The sequence below is a fragment of the Engraulis encrasicolus genome, chromosome 10, assembly GCF_034702125.1.
Source record: "Engraulis encrasicolus isolate BLACKSEA-1 chromosome 10, IST_EnEncr_1.0, whole genome shotgun sequence".
NCBI classification, from domain to species: Eukaryota; Metazoa; Chordata; class Actinopteri; order Clupeiformes; family Engraulidae; genus Engraulis; species Engraulis encrasicolus.
In genome coordinates, this window is record NC_085866.1 from 16,624,815 (window position 1) to 16,644,814 (window position 20,000).

The 20,000-nt window shown below is 42.0% G+C and overlaps 1 protein-coding gene across 3 annotated transcripts in view; it reads right to left on the reverse strand.

The window, feature by feature from the left end:
* Positions 1 to 20,000, reverse strand: part of esyt1a (extended synaptotagmin-like protein 1a) — a 50,869-nt gene that overhangs the window by 21,520 nt on the left and 9,349 nt on the right. For all 3 annotated transcript variants that reach the window (XM_063208193.1, XM_063208192.1, XM_063208191.1), the window contains exons 3-10: positions 12,404 to 12,538; positions 11,642 to 11,715; positions 11,253 to 11,325; positions 10,615 to 10,704; positions 10,013 to 10,068; positions 9,037 to 9,157; positions 4,974 to 5,150; positions 2,127 to 2,209 (exon numbers count right to left, since the gene is read on the reverse strand). In XM_063208193.1, the coding sequence (XP_063064263.1) occupies positions 2,127 to 2,209; positions 4,974 to 5,150; positions 9,037 to 9,157; positions 10,013 to 10,068; positions 10,615 to 10,704; positions 11,253 to 11,325; positions 11,642 to 11,715; positions 12,404 to 12,538 (809 nt within the window). The remainder of the gene's footprint in view (positions 1 to 2,126; positions 2,210 to 4,973; positions 5,151 to 9,036; positions 9,158 to 10,012; positions 10,069 to 10,614; positions 10,705 to 11,252; positions 11,326 to 11,641; positions 11,716 to 12,403; positions 12,539 to 20,000) is intronic.

Sequence of the window (20,000 nt, forward strand, 5' to 3'; positions counted from 1 at the left end):
TCATTTAATGTCCTATTTTAATATTTTTATCAATATTTTTCTATCTAATAATTATTTTTTTCTTTGTTTGAATGATGATAACTATAAATAACTATTATCAATCTACCATAGACCTACATACTAACATATCGCTAGAGTGTTTTGCTTTGATCACTAATGTCAAGCCTGTCTCTGTTTGGAGAAACAGTGGTCACTGGTTTTCTCCAGCACCCACATCACTGAGCTGTATTGTTGCTCAAGTGTGTGGCTTTAAGACAGAAATGCACTCTTCACACACCCTCCTTCACAGGGTACTACAGAATACAGCCTTTGTTGATGCTGTAAGGAGAGGCGATATGAACATCGTCATAATCCTCCTTATCTGGTCTCTGGTCTGATGATCTAGGGCGCCAAAATGTCTTGGGGGTGCCAATAATACCAGAAAGTCCCACGGAATTAGAATGTTAAGTGAAACAGAATTTTAAACTTTTACATTGACAAAAAATACACTGACAAAAATGTTTGCTATGTGTTTACTGGAATGTGCGATAATGTGTATTAGTTCTTTGTGTATATCTTGTATCTACAGTATGTCTTGTAACTATGTATCTATGTAAGCTGTCAGACACCTTCATTTCCCTCAGGATTAATAAAAGTACTCCACTCCACTCCACTCCACTCTACTCTACTCTACTCTACTCTACTCTACTCTACTCTACTATGGGAGTCAAAATTTTAAAGATGAACGGGAGCGGGCAGGAGTGGGAATAAAGATGAATGGTAGCGGGCAGGAGCGGGAATAAAAATGAATGGTAACGGGAATACCGCTTATTTTTTCTTTAAAAAACATACAAAAAAGCCTTGTTTTTTTGACGAAACGGGAGTGGGGTTGATTTTGAGTGGGAGTGGGCAGGATTGGGAGACATTCTTTTCAGGAGTGGACGGGATGGGATTTGTTTCTTTTACTCCAGTCTGGGATGGGACGGGATGGGATTTTTTTTCTGGGACCGGGATGGGACGGGAGTGAAAATCCACTCCCGTGTCATGCTCTACTCAGTAGCAATGTATGTAGGTAGGCTACTAGATTAGCTGGTACAAGGAAAGGGGTGCTCTCCTGAGGCACCGAATTGAATAGAACCCGCCAGATCTAAAGAGGTCTGATTGTAGGGAATGTGCCAATGGGTCTGTACTCTGTAGCCAAGCACTGGGACACTGTAGCTTGTAAAAGGCATGTGAAATAGCAGACGTGTCAGAAAATACAATTCAAAAAGTGAGACATCTGCCACATTTCATTCAACAGTCTCTAAATCAACTGATCGTAATGGATACACAAGAGAGGCAGCAAAGACAGTAGATATAACCAAGATTTGTCATGACAGGCGACATAATGTAAAGGGGATCAGACCAGAACTTCTCCCATACACATTACCATGATGAATCTTGCACTGCCTACCATATCTATCGTCTTTGCAGGTAGATCAGCTATGCAGTATGCATGATGGAACATATGGCAGGCTTTTTATAATCTCTGAACTAGGACACCGCCACTTCTACTGAAGACCACAGTACATTTAACAGTATTTCACTATTCAATGCTTAGCGAAAAAGCCTATGATCAAATATGATCTAGAATAATGCACGATACAACTTCGTGTTGAATTAACACAGTAAGATTGGTCAATTTGGTTTAGAAATGTTAATTAAACACTGAGTAAAAGTGAATGCTATTTTAGAGCACATTTGGTCTCACTGCAAGTATTGAATGAAAACTGTAAAATGTACAGTAAAAATGCAAAATATACTGGATCTGAGGTGTGTTTCTTGAGACTGTCATTGCTAATTAAGTTAGCAATTTAATTGGTTTCCCCTTGGCAATCTAAGTTGCTAACTGATTAGCAACAATGCTTTCGAGAAACAGGACTCTGCTTGCACATGGGAAGTGAAGTACGTCCCCAAGAAGTCATCCTGGTCTGCCAGTTCAGATACCCAGCTAGTGTGTTTGAAAACATAGCAAGATATGTATTTTATTTTCAGAACCAGTCAGGCTATCAACTGACACAGTGGTTCAGGGTGATTGAATACACATCAGCGACAAGTGTGTCAGGTCAGGTGGTGATTGCACATGGGCAGTGACGTGAGTGAAGTACCTCCCCAGGAAGTCGTCCTGGTCTGGGTCTTTATCAAACACCTCCACCTCCAGCTCCTGCCCAGGCACCTCATGGACAATCACCTGATAGCCATAAACACACATGGACATATAGAGTATGCACAGCACAAATAAACACATATGAACATACGGTAACATTTTATTTTAGTGTTACATCTATTAGCACTTATACATACAATGTGCCTGTATGAGTAACTTGTAGGCATGTACCAAGCAAAATCAAACATTTGTTAGGCATGTATTCTAAAATGACTTGTTCATGCACAATAAGGGATTTATTACCAATTTAACCTTAGTAAGGACCTCATAGGCCTTAGCTTTTGCTTAGTACATGCCTTACACGCCACTTATGCAGGCATTAACATTGTATGTACAGTATAAGTGCAAATAGATGTAACACTAAAATAAAGTGTTACCGAACATAGAGTACGCACACATGGACACGTGAATAGGACATAAACACATGAGTGGGACATAAAAACATGAATAGGACACCATGCACAACAACAGCATAACACCTGCACCTCTTGCGTTGGTACTTCATGGACAATCACCTGGAAGCCACACACACAGGGCTCTAAATTAACACCAGTCAACCGGCCAAATGCTGCAGAAATTGGCTGGTAGACAAGACCGAACTACTAGCAACTTTGACCCACTAGTGAGTGTGTGTTTGGCTAGTTAGATTATAACATCTGCTTGCCATTTTGGCTGGTGGTGAAAAAAAAGTTAATTTAGGGCCCACACAGTACACATTAACACATACAAAAGATGCATAGCAAGACCATAAATGCTTCCACCTCTCCGTCTCTCTTGACCTGGCACATGGACAAGACCACAGGCCATCACACACACACACGTGAGAAAAAGAAATCCATATCAAATACACGTATACGTATGCAGCATGAAGAGACTCACACACACACACACTCAGACACTCAGACACACACACACACACACACACACACACACACACACACACACACACACACACACACACACACACACACACACACACACACACACACACACACACACACACACACACACACACACACACACACACACACACACACACACACACACACACACACACACAGCACCATACACATCCGTAGACACACATCATAAAAAAACATACAGTAGCAAAAAGTACCCACAAACAGAAAATATGCAAAAACAGACCAATGACAAAGTTTGAGTTTATGAAATGACCAGAGGGAGAGACATTATCAAAGCTGTTCAAAAACCACGTAAGAGAGTGTGGTGTGCAAGAGTGATAAGGCATATTTTGCTGTCAGCTCAAAAAAAACACTTATCAACAGAAGAGACCTCAATCAACCCCTCTCTCTGAAGAGCTTAAAAAAACTTAAAACACCCCATGCTCTGACCACCCCCTAACTACCCCCCCTCCCACCACCACCACCACCACCCTCACACACACCACCCTCACACCACGACTCCCTGCTGGTGTTTCATAAGTCATTTGAGTGGAGCATGTGATGATCACATCCTGTTCTGTCAGAAGTTGTGCTTCTGTTGCTATTGCAGTTGCCCAACAACCGTTTTGAAACGGTTGAGAAAATATGAAAGATTGAAATCTGGCTTCCTTTCATCTACTCTAAGTATATCTAACATCAGCAAAGAAAAAAAGCAACTTCCCTTTCAAATAGCAGACAGTTTCTTTCTTTTCTTTTTTTTTAAAGAAAGAAAAGCTGTGTATGTGTAAAAGCTGCCATTTCATGATGTGTTTTGAAAAGCTGAATACATCAGTGCATCACATGCATGTCACAGTGACTTCTTTCATTCTCAGTGCTTCACAGTCACAAGTCTTTCTGTTTACAGACACACAGTGAAAGGAGTGTTTTCTTCAATTCACTGCATACCACAAATTCAGAAAGAATGTGAAAGTATAATAGCAGTGTTCCATCCAGATTATTTCAGTACTATAATCTTGGATTAATCACTGATCCTTTCACTTTGTGAAAATAAATTATGCACATACTGTACACAACGAGTACAAAACTACATTCTTTTTTATGCTCATGTGTATCCATTTCCTGTGTTATTTCACTTGTCACTTCGCCATACAGACTAAAGCCAGAGGAAGATGCAAGTGAAACTCAATCAATGCGTTCACTGAACATCTTAGCACAAATAGGCTGCTGCCACAACCACTACTTCTACCTACTCAACTTGTGTTTGGAATTTTAGCACAAGTAAACACTAACTGGTGACCTACAGGCTAGGGTAGTTTTTACCCCATAGATAGCAGCCTACACCTACAGTATGCATCTCTCTTTCTACTCGTCTCACCCCCTACATCTCTCCACTGTGGTTTGAGGTTGTTGTCGATGTGTCAGGATGTGAAGGTCTGCGTGCCAACCCTTAGCCAGGCGTACGACCCACACCAGGGCTGGACTGGCCATAGGGCATACAGGGCCCTTGCCCGGTGGACTGCTGATGATTTGGGCCTGGCCTGACCTTCCTCTTTATGTAATGATATCAGTCCTCATGCCACTACAGGAAACCTCACCGAATCAGATTTAAATATAAATGTTGGTTGTTGGGGACAAAACAACTGATATTAGATGACTAAAAACGTTGTTACATGCTCCATTGTCTCTCAATGCTTGATAGACTGGTGTTGGCTGAAAATGCCGACCTGATTTTTCATCCTGGTCCAGCCCTGCGACACACACGCACACACACACACACACACACACACACACACACACACACACACACACACACACACACACACACACACACACACACACACACACACACACACACACACACACACACACAGAGACTCTCTACTCACCTCATACATCTCCCTCCACTGTGGGTTAAGGTTGTTGTCGACGTGGCGTGATGTGAAGGTCTGGGTGCCCACCCTCAGCACTGCGTACGGGTCAGACTTGCCGGCCAGCACCCCCTTGATGTAGTGGTCCTTGGCCGCCAAGTTCTCAGCCTCTAGCAGGTGGATACGCACTATGCCCTGTTACAGGCCAGTCACACACATGCATATACATTCGTATAGGGGTATGTTCACAACGACAGACAGACAGACAGACAGACAGACAGACAGACAGACAGACATTCACATACAAACAAATGCATCAATTAGCAAACACTGACTGCTTTGTAAATCCACTTGATTCAACAATGTTTTGGGGCTACATCTTGGGTATGGTAAACGTGGACTGCATTTCCCAGAATGCACAGAACGACTGCATGGGGCTCAAGCCAAACATCACGATGAGGCGCTAATGTGTTTGTTCGGTGTTATACTGTATGTTTCAGTAGCTTTGGCAGTAGACTAAGCACTGACTAAGCGATCACATGTGCATGGAGATAGCATGGTACAGTGCACTCCATGGGAGCTTCCTAATGGACAAAATGCAAACAGCACAGCAGCACATTTTGCTACCGTGGTGAATCACAAATCAGGGGCGGAGCTATAGGGAGGACGAGCAGGGCACTTGCCCCTAGGCCCAGCCATATTGGTGGTGGGGGCCCTATTGTGAGCTTGGCAAACTGTATAGATGGGCCTATAAGTGTCTTGCCCTGGGGCCCTGTGTGTGCAATTGTTCCGCCGCTGTCACAAATGATGTTTGTGCATTTAGCTACAGTGAATTCCAAATGGTGTTTGTGCTGTTCAGTCACACAGGAAGCATGGCTCATTACACCGTGTCAGCAGGGGTGCATGGGGGCATGAAGGCATCAGGATCGTCAACATCAGGAGCTAAGCTCTAAAAGCCTAGCGTGAACGATGACCTCTTTTGAGGACAGCATGTAATATCGTAATTAAAACAAATGGTGTTTGCGTGGTTCAGTTAGACATGAAAAATGGCTCACTGAACGTGAGCAGCCCAGTGATTGGCTATAAGTGGGAGGGTGGATGGGATGGTGACTCTTTGAACACAGTATGTATGGCACAATTAATGGACGTGGTGTCTTGTGTTGTTCGGTTACACATGAAAAATAGCTCTTTGAATGCCTGCAGCCCTGAGAGAGAGGCTGAGTGGGTGGATTTATGGGATGCTGAACCTTGGTGTTCGTGTCATTCAGTTACAAGCGAAAATTGTCTTGTTGAATGACAGCAGCTGTGTGAAAGGCTGGGATGGTGAATGGATTGGAGGTTATAAAAAAAATATTAAGGACCCAGTATCGATGTGAAATCATGGAAGACAGTATACATATCATAATGAAAAGAAACGGTGCTTGTGTTGTACAGAATCTGCTCTAGGAAAAGCCTTGTGAAAGGCTGAATGGGTGGATAGGTGAGATGCAGAACCTTCGGTAGTAGTGTGCATGTTATAATTAATCAAAATGGTGTTTGTGTCATTTAGTTGAACATGACAAATGGCTTATTGAATGCCAGCAGCACTGAGAAAGGTTGAGTCGGTGGAGCAAACAATATTAATAGCCTCAATGTTAAACCTTAGAGCAGTGGTTCTTAACCTGGGGTGCGGGCACCCCCTGGGGGTGCGCCAGACTTTACAGGGGGTGCGCGGAATGTTGTTTGTGTTGAGGTTGTGACCAAAATTCAGCTTGGGAACATTATAATTAGGCCAAATCTAAACCAAATTAAAACACATTTTGGTCCTCATTTAAAGTCATTAAGCTTTTCATTAATATCTTAAGCAAAAATCATTGTGATTCATCACTAAAATCCTTTTTTAGTCCTTAAACACGTTATACATGTTGGAATGGGGGTGCGCCGCTAGTCTTGGGAACAGGTAAGGGGGTGCGTCGCTAGTCTTGAGAACAGGTGAAGGGGTGCGCTGAGAAAAAAAAGGTTAAGAACCACTTAGAGCAGTGTTTCCCAACCAGGGGTACGTGTACCACTAGGGGTACGCGAGCACACTGCAGGGGGTACTTGGAAAAAATTTACTTTAACAAACATATGGAGCTTAGTTACATTGGGATGGAGAAAGCGATATAGAACTTGACTTAGGGGGTACTCATGGCACAATGAAAAGGCTTGGGGGTACACAACAAGACAAAAAAGGTTGGGAAACATTGACTTAGAGGACAGTATGTGTGTTATAATTAGTCTACAATGCGTTTGGGGTTGTTGAGTTATATATATGAAAAAGCATTCTTTAACACTCTTTTGCCTGCAGCCTTGAGAGAGGCAGAGTGGGTGGGAGAATGGATGGGATCCTGTAACATTAGTTAAGGCCCAGCATTAAAGGCCCTGCATCAATAAGAAACCGTATAGGACAGTACATGTGTTATAATTAATTGACACAATGTTTGTCATTCAGTTACACATCAAAAATGGTTCATTGAGTGGCAGCAGTCCTATGAGAGAGTACTCAGTAGGATGGGTGAGAGGCTGTAATGATATTAACGCCCCACACAGTGGCGGAATAGTTGCACACGGGACCCAAGCGCAAAACAAAATGGCCTGCCATGGTCACAATAGGGCCCCTAACACCAATACAGGAGGGCCCTGGGCCCAAGGGAAAATGCCCCCCCCCCATAGCTCTACCCCTGTCCCCACATTAATGTGAAACCTTTGAGGACAGTATGTATGAAATAACTAATTTGCATAGTGCTTGTGCTGTTCAGTAACATATGAAAAGTAGCTCTACTAATGCCAGAAGCCCTGGGAGAGTACTGAGTGGGTGGATGGGTGGGACACTGCAACGCAATTAAGATCCAGGATTAATATGGAACCCTTTGAGGAGAGTATGTAAGTTGTGATTAATTGATGTGGTGTTTGCATTATTCAGTTACACATATAAAAATGGCTCCTGCTGGCGTTATCCTATAGGAGTCAGTGAATGGATCAGAGGTTGTAACGATATTAAAACTCCAGCCAGCATCAATGTGAAACCTTTGAGGCCATATGTATGCAATAACTAATCCACATGGTGTTTGTGTTGTTCAGTCTCATATGAAAACTGGTTCACTGAACGCCAGCAGCCTTGTAAGAGACAGAGTGGATGGATGGGAGGTTATTATAACACCCTGCATCAATATTAATGTGGTTCCCTTGAAGACAGTATGCATATTATAATTAATTGACATGGTGTTTGTGTTGTTCAGTTACACATGAAAAATGGTTCACTGGATGCCAGCAGCCTTGTGAGAGAGTGCTGAGTGGGTGGATGTGTGGCCTGCAGTTTTATAACGATATTAAGGGCCGGGATTAATGTGGTACCTTAACGTAGCCTGATTATCATCAACTTTCAAATCTCTTCGAGACTTGGTCTGACCAAGAGCATAACAAACGGCATGGTTGACCTGCCTCCCTTGGTTTGCTAAAGGTTATTTGCTTTCCTACAAAGTGGGAGGAGTTCCCGATTTTTGGGAGCTCACAAACAATATTTGTATTGCTCTTGGCCTGACTAAAAGCAACACTGAAGGTGTTGAGTCACTAGGAGGGCACAGCTTGGCTAACCTTAAAGGGAAGTACAATATGTAGGCTATTGAATGTTATAATTAACCAATATGGTGTTTGTGTGACTCTGTCACTCAAGATAATCTACTGTAGCACAATTAACACCAGAATCCCTATAGGAGATAGAGTAAGCGGATGGATGGGATGATTACCTTTTCAGTACAGTCTGTCTTATTATTAAGCAGCATGTTTGTTTTTTTGTCGTTCAGTTCCATATGAAAAACAGTTCAATAAACACAAGTAGCCTTATGTGAGAGGCTGAGTGAGCAGTGATGTCCAACCTGGATTTAGAAGCTACAATCCAGTGCCACATATTCCAGAAGACCTGGTTTTAACAGTTAAAACAGGTTATATGGAATATGTGGACTGGAATATGTGGACAGATGTGGACTGTTTTGCAGCTTCTTAATCCAGGCTGACTATCACTGTGAGTGGGTGGGTGGATGGATGGGAAAGGCTTCAAGGTTACCCGCGGGAGAGGGGAGCGCAGTTGCGCAACATGCAGGTCGGCCACCAGGGGGATGGTGAGGCGGTTGGGGAGGACCAGGAAGGAGGCGATTACATCCATTATCGCGGTGTCCGACATCGCACTGCAAAACCAAACCAATGCATGGGACGCGTTTCGGTATAGGCAAAGAAAATGATCATTGCAGACAAAACCATACATAAAGCGACAACACTGGACAGACACATAGACAGTAAACTAAAAGGGGGCAAACAACATCTCACTGGTGGTAACTGAGAAGTCAAAAACAACGTGGCTGGTAACTTTCCAAAAGGACAGGACAGAGAAATGAATTGTTCATTACAGTTGGGGAATGTTCTTGTTTGAGGTCACAAAAACATGATGCAAAAGTTCATTGCAAACATAAATTGCAAGTTGTGTTTTTCCCACTGAAAAACACACACAGTGGGAGTTCCACTCTGATGTGGACAATCATGCTTCTCATCCCAGTCTAACCAAGGTCATCTCCACGGAGACAATCACTAAATCATCTCCCCGGCTCCTTTTATTCCTGAAGTTCAGCCCACAGACAAATAAACACAAAGTCAAAGACCGCAAGGGCCAAACCGTTTCAATTTTACAAACACTCCTAGGACTTGGCATGGACTACTAAAGGCTGTTTTCCACTGCCGTTTTTATGGTAGGCCTACAGCTCGACACAGTGCGACTCGGCTGCCAATGTTTGCTTTTGGAATTGGGCACGACACAGCTCAATCGTAAAGCAAAAAGTGGCGTCTGAGTCATGCTGTGTCGAGCTGTAGGCCTACCAGAAAACTGACAGTGGAAAACAGCCTTAACCCCTTAGCGCAGCACTATGGCTCTCTGCAATATCATGGCACTGTTGTTATGATGTAGTTAAGCATTTTCAGCAAGTGAATAGGGTCGCCGGCGACCCCAGCTGCAGTAAGAGGCTACGGGTATTTCTGTTCCCTTCACTCACTTCAGCCCAGGGATGTCCAGCAGATTGGTCAGCCCCGTCCAGTTGATGTCAAGCTTCTGCAAACACAAGGCAACAAAGAGATTGTAAACAGAACGTAAGCATGTTGTAAGGCAGCCATTGGCTGCTTCTGTGTGTGCATCTGATTTTACCCAATCTTTAAAGTTTGGTCTTGACGTGTAATCTGATTGTATGTAATGCACCATTGCCACCCACCACCCACCACATGTCCCTCCCCCATTCGCTGATTGGTCAGTCATCTGCAAGTACAAGTAATCTCCACCAGTGAGCACCAACCCAGATGTAACGTGGAGGGAAATGTGAATTGAGCAGAAATGCTTAGATGCATTGGATCCAAACATCTCAAGCAAGCGTATTAAAAAAGGGCAACAAATACTTAAACAAGTCTGATAGGCGGACAAAGATGCATCCGTCTATGCAGAGTGGCCATGGGAGCTCCAGACCAAAAACTCTGCCACCTTGTGGACACAGGAGGAAATGACAATTTAAAGAATACGTTTCAGACGGACCGACGGATGGATAAACCCTCTTATAGAGATGCTAGGACGCATCTAAAAAGAATGAGAGCAGAGGTGGAGACTTACGGGTCTGCGGATGAAGAACATGGTGATGGCTCCCACCAGGGGAACGTCTCCAATCAGGGGCTCCAGAATCACCCTCAACTTGCCGTGAAGCTGGATGAGTGCACAAATAAGAAAACACAGACAGAGATACTGTAGGTTGCGGTGGTGCAGTGAGCATGTGCCATATAAGTATCATTTTGATTACAATTTACATGTACCTTGCTTTGCTGTTTTAGTTTTGTTATACAGGAAACCACAACATGACAATGGTTTTAGGCATTTTCCTCCTAGAGTGTCTTGACTCTAAACTGTGGATAACTACATGGATGAAGGTGACTGGTGGTGGTAGTATGTTTTATTGTTCTGCTTTTTTGTCTCATGGTGCAAACAACTGCACCACGGCACCATGCTGATAATCAGCTGGTTGTGGCTGTGTGACCATAAAAAATGTGCTGTCTTGTGTCGAGCTTCAGATGTGCCTATTGTGTTGCTAAGTGCCCCCTCGCTTGATTGTTAAGACTTTGTTCAGTCTGTGTTCCTCCCTCTACATACTATATCTGTAGATTGTTCATGCCTTTTTTGTAAATTGTTTGGAGGGATAGTGTATGCTATGTGTACTGTAATGTATTGTAATGTAATTTAATGTAATGTATTTTCACCTGTATGCCTTTGACTCCGGCTTTGCAGAAGTATTTCTTCACCTCCACATTAATCTCCACGTCTCCGGCAAAACTGTACATCACAACAGGACAAAACAGGAACAGTCAGGCTTCACTTTTAGTCTGTGCTTTTTAAAACAAATTGAAAGCACTGGTTGGGCTCTTTTTCATAACTTCTCCTTAATACCCATCGATAGACAGACAGGCAGAAGGGCCTCAGGCTTACAGCTACACAAACAGGTGTATAAATATTACTGCAATAATATAAAAGTACATTTAACATGTGCAAAATAGCACTTTATTAGGAACTAGAGCTACCGAACCCGAACCCAACACCAAGCACATGCATGTAAGGACATAATAGACTAATAGATAAATGCACGGTTTACCTAATGTAGAGGTCAAGCATCACTTGTCGCTTGTCATGTTCAGTGTGAGCTTTCACACCCACCACTTTCATAGCCTGCAAATAAAATGTCCCTTTAAATATGGCAGCCTACATTGTTGCACATACGAATAGACCAAGGCTAATGGTTCCAAGGTGTGTAACTAATGATCACCCAAATTATCTTCATATGCAACTACCATAGGAATAACTAGTATGTCATGGCTATGCAACACATCAGTTTCATGTAAATCATGCATCATGTGATCAGCACCTCGGAAGACAAGGTGTGTTGAATGGAAAAAAGCCATTGCCTGTACTATGTCTACTGAAAACAAACTCCATCTGCCAAGCAGTGTGGTCATTAAAGATTCATTCTTCTTCTTTCTTTCATTCATTCATTCATTCACTCATGCATTCATTCATGCATTCATATTCATTCATTCATTCATTGATTCATTCATTCATTCATTCATTCATTCATTTATTGGACACTCACCAATTGATTGATGGATTGATTGATTGATTGATTGATTGATTGATTGATTGATTGATTGATTGATTGATTGATTGATTGATTGAATGATTGATTGAATGACTGATTTAATGGTTGATTGAGTGATTGCTTCATTCATTCATCCATCCATCCATCCATTAATTCATTCATTCATTCATTCATTCATTCATTCATTCATTCATTCATTCATTCATCCATCCATCCATCCATCCATCCATCCATCCATCCATCCACCCACTTTAGCCTTACCTTGTCCCCCAGGTCCACCTTGGTGAAGCTGAGTGTCTGCAGGTGTGTGCTGGAGGCCCTGATGGAGGGGGCGATGGTCTCCACCAGAAGCTTCTCAAGATACTGGCCAATGAAGGGCCATGCCTGCTGGATAATCTGCCAACAACATTACATCACATTACATTATTATTACATTACTTTTCATTACATGATAACATTACATTATCATTTCAGTCTCAATCACCATGTTGGCAGATTATTCTTTGGTATGACATATCACAGTAGCTTGTGAATTGTCCCTTATACATCAGTTGCTTGTTGAAGTTCAAGATGTGTTGTCTGGTGTATTTTCATGAAGAAAGAAAGAAACTGGAAAAAAAACTGACAAACGTAGAAAGGCTGATTGGTTAGGGGCTCAGAGAAACTACTGGCCACAGTGGCCGGTGACCAAAAAAGGTTAATGTCAGCTGACATTTCCCGTGTGAAATAGAAGTAGGTTACACATAAGGCCGCATGGCTGCCCACACAACATAGCAGTAAGCAAGTTGAAAAATTGAGGATGTTTTAAATCTATCTGCTGGCATATCTGGGGTGAATTTCTCAAAACCAAAGTTGCTTACTACATTAGCTACTTAGTTGTTTTCAATGCATTTTCCCATTGGCAACTACCGAAGATGCTAACAGGCTAACAACTTCTCTTTTGAGAAACTCACCCCTGCTAACAGTAGCAACATAGGAAGAAGATGAGCAAATGTATATCACATGAAGAGCTTTGGAAGGGACCTTTGTTATACAGTATAGTGCATGCCCATGCATTTGGTTATTACATCTGTCAGCGTCCCCGTTGATTGGTCACAGCGAAGAATGAGGCAGGGATTTGAGGATGTTCTTGTTCACATTGTGCCCCACTTAATATATAAACAAGCTCAACTGACTTCCTGTGGTAGAACCAAAAGCTGGGTGCAAACCCACAGTAACCAAGGGAAATTTACTGTACACAAACTATGAGTAATACCACAACAGGACGTAACACATAGACCTTGTTTCCCTTTTCTAAAGAAAGAGGGTGTTTTTAGCAGAGACGAAAGCAATCCTAAAGTCTATGCAAGGTATTTACAGGATGCAAAACTTTGCAAAGATGTGAAAGTAGAATGGGGACTCTATGCATCATCCCTCAGCTTGCAGGTGCATCACAGTGGGACAAGACGTCAATTGAAGAGAGAAACAGAAGCACCAAGCAAGCAGCTGATCCCTTTCATGCACAGCCTATGTTATAACTTTATTGGCACCAGAATTGTAATGACCATGTCTCAATCTGTTACTTAAAGGGACACTGTGCAGGAAATGGTCAAAAAGGGTACTGCAACTATGCTGCTCATTGAAACTAGGCTCCCTATTGCCAAATTTGATCTTTACATGAAAGTTTACTAAGTAATAAACAAATATTTTCTAGTATGGTCCAAGTACAGTCATTTTTGCAGCTAAAAATGGCTATTTTTGGACATTCAAAATGGCGGACCATGGAGAAGATCCCCCTTTTCATATATGAAAAGTGCAATTTTTCCAGCCATAATGAATACTTAGAATTTGGTGGTGGTGGTAAGTATTCATGGAAAGGGTAACATTAGTGAATGGTCAGCATGAATTCTGGAAATAAACAACTAAAAATCTCACACAGTGTCGCTTTAAGCCTCTTGGCAATGTCATAGCAATGATATGTTGATGTAGTTGGGTCTTTTCAGAAAATAGTGAATGGGATCGCCGGTGTTAACCATGTATTAGGTGCAAACACTCCGCTAATGTTTGAATGTCTTCTTCAGAGTCAAGTGTATGAACAGGATCTGAGCATTGGGTTGGTAGACCCTTTTCAGAGTAAACTACCGGTACGTATATTGAGTGAGACAGCGAGTAACTTGAAATTACTACCACTCCCACCTCACCCCACACACACACACACACTGCTTGAAATGAATAAAAGTAACGGAGCTCTACAGATTTCAATCTAAAAAGGGAGAGTGAACTCATATCATGTCCTTGATGAAAATGTGTATCTGAAGCTCTCCCATATCTCCTCTCATCAAGTAAATGTTTCATCATAATTCTCTGAAGCTGATAGAGATCTCCAGCGCTTCATTTCCGCAGCCTGGCATGTCTCCATTTTGCTATATCAGCTTTACACCATCCTGTTACTGAATTTGACTGACATGTTTATCCCTTTTTAGTCTGACGCTGAAGAGATTATATTCCCCAATGCTACTTGCTACACTGTCAATTTTGTGGTGTTAATTCAACACTTAAAGAGTTCATTTAAGTCCAAATGATGTCAAATCAACTCTCTAAGTGTTAAATGAACACTGCAGAATTTACTGTGTAATGGCCACTAGTGTCAAAAATCAAGTGGTGCAGTAATTTCAGAATAACGTGCGTTCACTTTGGCTTTAGTCTGGATGAATATGCAGAGCATTTCCAGTTGTTGCAGGCCAAAAGTTTTGGTGACACATTTAGCAACATGCCAGTGAAAAATTCAGAGTCAGACTGACCCTTATAAGGAATGTCTGTGTTTTGCTTTATTGGCACACACTGCAAGTGCATACAGAGGAGAAAAACCTCCCTAAAGTCAGTGGGACAACCTTGTCTTCAGTAATAATGGAATTGCTAAACTGTCATGCAAAACGGTCATGACACCAGACACGGATGCTTTTCAACACTAATGCACAATAACTTCACATACACTGTAGCTGTCTTGGTTCAGACATGGTAGCTGGTCATTCTGGAAAAGACTCAACTACACCATAACATCATTGCTATGACATTACTGAGTCTAAAATAACAGCTAAAGCCATTACCAACAAGCTCTACTTGAAGACACGGGGCTCTGCATGAGGGTGTTAAAGGTCATTTTAAATTTCCATATATGCCTACATGTTGCTCACAATCTAACGACAGGATATGAAAGTCCTCCAGAGCTCTCTACATGTCACTCAACTTCCTGACTGTTGAGGCCTGTTGTCAGGGTGTGAGGTTTGAGACGAGGGTGTTACCCCTCAACAACCTCTATGTAGTCTATCTGAGGAGTCACACTGTTTCTTTTTTTTTCCCAAGTGAAAGGCGTACTTAGTCCTTTTTAGAATGTAAACCAAAACAGCTTGTGATACCCTGAAGGCACAATCTGCAATTTTAAATGTCCTCTGTGGGCAGCATGTCATTAAAATAAAGACATTTTTAACTTTATGGAGTGCCTTGGTCAAGTTCAGGTTTTTTACATTTTATTTTAACCTAACCTTGGGAAAGAGTCTTTCGTTCAGCCTCAAGGGAAATGTCAAATACCTCATGCTCACACAGCATGTCAATGCCTCTTAGTCTTTTCCTCTGTACCCTTCATCTGCACTGACTGTAAACACCTTGATCTTGGATCAGACTCCATCATTGTAGATTACAGTTAATTATCCCTCAGTATCAATTTAACACGTAACTAGATGTGGAATTTAACACTCGCCTCTCTCTGAAACACCGAAAATATTACTGTGAACCACCTTGTTCTTGGATCAACCTCATCCATCAATGTTCATTATTGTGCAATATCAATTTAACATTTAGAGTTGAATTTAACACTCTACTAGTTCATCCTGCTTTCTAAGTGTTGAAGTATAAATAATGATTGACCGTGAACCACATTGGTCCTGGGTTATTAACCTCACCAGGGTCGGATTAACGCACATACTGAATGGCTGCAGCCTAGGGGCCCCGCACCTGCCACGGGGCCCCCAATTGGCAAAAGAAGGGAACATTTCAATAATTACATATTTGTGAAAAATTCACCTGCTATACTGCCGTGCAAAACAAGAACGCAGTAACTCAAAATGGTCAAAAAAAAAAATAAAAAATCGGAAATGGGCTCTACACTACCTAATTTGTCTTGTGTCAAAAATGGTGGTCCAACACCGTCCCGTTTTAGAGAAAAATCATTTTGAAAGTGCAAAAATGACCCCAAAAAAGTTACTGCGGTGTTGTTGAGTTACTGCTGCACTTTCTAATGGGAATTGGTTTGGGAGTAGACAGTAATACTAACCAAGAACACAGTAACTCCTGCAGTAACTCCATTTTGTGGCAGTAATACCAGCCAAGAACGCAGTAACTCTGTTTTTTGTAGCAAAAAGACACATACGGTAAATGTTGTTTTTTCGGGAGTTTTGTTGTGTGCATTTAATTTCTATCCTAAAAAAGCATTACCAGTAAGTGTCACCACCACTTCACCGACAACACAGTTGTCGCGCCATATAGGAAACTTTGAAGCCTTTTTTCTCAGTTTGCAGTTTTCAGAGTTACTGCGTTCTTAGATTGTAGGGAGGTATACTACATAGATTTTAAATCTTGTTAATACTCCTCTCCACAGTTAGCAGGCATGTAAATCCTTAATTCCTATCTTGAAATTGTGACACCGTCTATCTAATATTGTCTCAAAATTTGCCTTTCGATGGGGCCTATACAGCAACCTGTAGCCAGGGGGGACCCAAGCCACCTTACTCCGTCCCTGAACCTCACACATCATAGCTCTGTCCCCTACTGCCAGCGGAGCACTTAGCGGTCCTCAGTGGCTGTAAATCATTGTTCAATATTCTGTCTGTGGTCAAGGATACAGTATCAAGGACCATGAGTAGTTATCATGCACATCACATGCACAGAAACAGTCTAGTGTCTAGTGTCTATAGTGTCGCCACCTGTCCAGGTTTCCCCTGATTGTCCCGGATTTGAATGGACTGTCTCAGGAAAAAAGATATACTTTCCTGGTCCTGGACACTGAATTAAGGATGCCATTGCGTACAAGCAAACAGATCGATTGATTTTGAAATATCAAGGTTTTTTTGTCAGATAGAGGTGGCAACCCTACGGTAAGTGAGACAAGTCCTCGTCACTCTTTGCCATGCTGTGCAAGAGGAAGAGGGATGAAGAGCATACTAAAGAGAGCAGTTTGGAGATGCACAGCAAACTCTGATTGTACTTTTAATTCAAACTAGAAGTGTGTTAAATTTGACTATATGTGCAGAATTAACAGTGCAAAACTGCACCGTGGTAGTGTGATGTGGGGCAGGGGTGAGATAGGTGGGGAAGGGAAATGGGTGGAAGTGCATATAGTAGCGCGCGCACACACACACGTGCACGCACACACACACACACGTGCACGCACACACACACACACACACACACACACACACACACACACACACACACACACACACACACACACACACACACACACACACACACACACACACACACACACACACAGAGACACAGACACACACACACACACACACACACACACACACACACACACAAAAAGGCGAGGATCCTTTTTCTCACATGAGCCATGGCCACTATTCTCTGCCACGCTTCTCTATACTTGAATGTGCCCTCTAGCTGGGTCTCTTAGCGTCCAAAAAGGGCCTAATCGTTACGCGCTGGATAGAAGCACCAAAATCGGTGTAGACCTTCCTTAGGGTGTTCTCCATCATTTCAGAAGGGGTGCCCCAAATTTCAATGTCATTAAGGTCATTTTTATGGGGTAAATCCAAGATGGCTGCCCAAAACCAGCCAATAGTAGTAAAATGCTGTACTGCCTGGACATAATGGTGTTATGGGCCAATCCACCTATTTGTGTGTGATGTATACAAACTGAACTTTGAAAATATGTGCAAAACTTACCATACAAACAATGTTATATATGTCTTATTTAGATTCAAAAACAGGAAAATCATAAAAACCATGGTCAGAATGAGATCACTCTACAATTGAGAGCTCATTTCTGGGCATTTAGCTATTGAACCAACATTCATTAAGAGTTTTATAAATTTGCAGTGGGTCATATCTATAACATCCAAAAAGAAAATTGTGGTTAGAAAATTTAGGGGAGAAGAGATAAACCCTTGAACTGGGCCACACATAACTGTCCCAATGTTAGCATGCTAGCATTAGCAGGTTCAGACACTCAGTCTGCTCTTCAGATAAAGATGGCAAACAATAATTTTAATCCCACTTACACATGCGCGCACACACACAAACTACTACTACTTCCTTAGGACCCCCTCAATGATTTAACCCTTGGAGTCCAACTGAAATATATTCATATCAATCAAGTCAATAATACATGTACATATCAAGTGTCAGTGACAGCTGTCAAATGACAAATGTATGCTGATTAATGTTCAGATATGTATATCGCAGTCCTAAGTGTACAATGGAGTGATAAGGGCATTTATGCTTAGGAAATTATGAATAATCAATATGCAATACACCATCCATACAGTATATTGACAGATACTTTGTTTTAAAAGAGCAAAATGGTAACATGTCTGTTTTTCCATCTACTTTTGGCTTTAATCTAGATGACATGTTGGCTACCTAACCACTTAATTTATTGTTTGCTCGTTATTTTTTATTTGTGGGTGTGGTCCTTTGTTTAAAACATGTCTGCCTGCCTTCCCTCTCTCACATAGGCTACTAAAATAGTCTTTCAAAAACTTAAAACAACAGTATGTGGAAATCCTATTGGCTTTGGAGGGCTAACGTGTATAAGACTATACTGTACTCTACTGTATTGCACTGTACTCTACTATACTGTACTGTACTGTACTGTACTGTAATGTGATATACCGTACTGTACTCTACTGCACCGTGCAGTATGCTACTGTACTGTACTGTACTGTACTAGACTGCACCGTACTGTATGCTACTGTACTGTACTTAACTAGACTCCACCGTACTTTATGCTACTGTACTGTACTTTACTTTACTGTACTGCACCGTACTGTATGCTACTGTACTGTACTGTACTGTACTAGACTCCACCGTACTTTATGCTACTGTACTGTACTTTACTTTACTGTACTGCACCGTACTGTATGCTACTGTACTGTACTGCACCGTACTGTATGCTACTGTACTGTACTGTACTATACTCTACTGTACTTTATTATACTGCACCATTCTGTATGCTACTGTACTGCACTCCACTGCACTGCACTGTACAGTACAACTAGAACTGAAACATGTAGAGCGGTGGTGCTCAAACTGTGGTACGCGTACCACTGGTGGTACTTGAGACATCTCTGGTGGTACTTGGAATGCCATTATGAACCTCTCCTGTACTGACTGGCAAAAGTGAATATGGGAGGCCTTTACTGCGATATTCTAATGTTGGTTGTCAAGGTTGTACTCGGAAAGCTCAATATTTTCTCAGGGGGTACTTCACACAAAAGGTTTGAGAACCACTGATGTAGAGCATTCTGAGGACATGTACAATATTATGCAAAAAGGTGTAGTGGGAATGAGTTATGTTACTGTTACCACTCAAAATCTTGAAGGTTAAAAAAAAGTCTTGTGGCATTTTGTTTGGGAGGGCGGGGTATGATCGACTATTCTTCCGCCCAGACTATTTATGTGCCTTGCATATCAAGAAAATGAGTCCAGGTAATGATTTACTTTCATAGTATATACCATATGAGAAGTGTTGTTCTATATAGATATTTTTCCTATGGGTAAGGGTGGCAAAAGACCTACAGTACATGTTGTCCATCAGCTGTCAGTTTTGATAGCAGTTTAAGTACTCAATGATTACTGA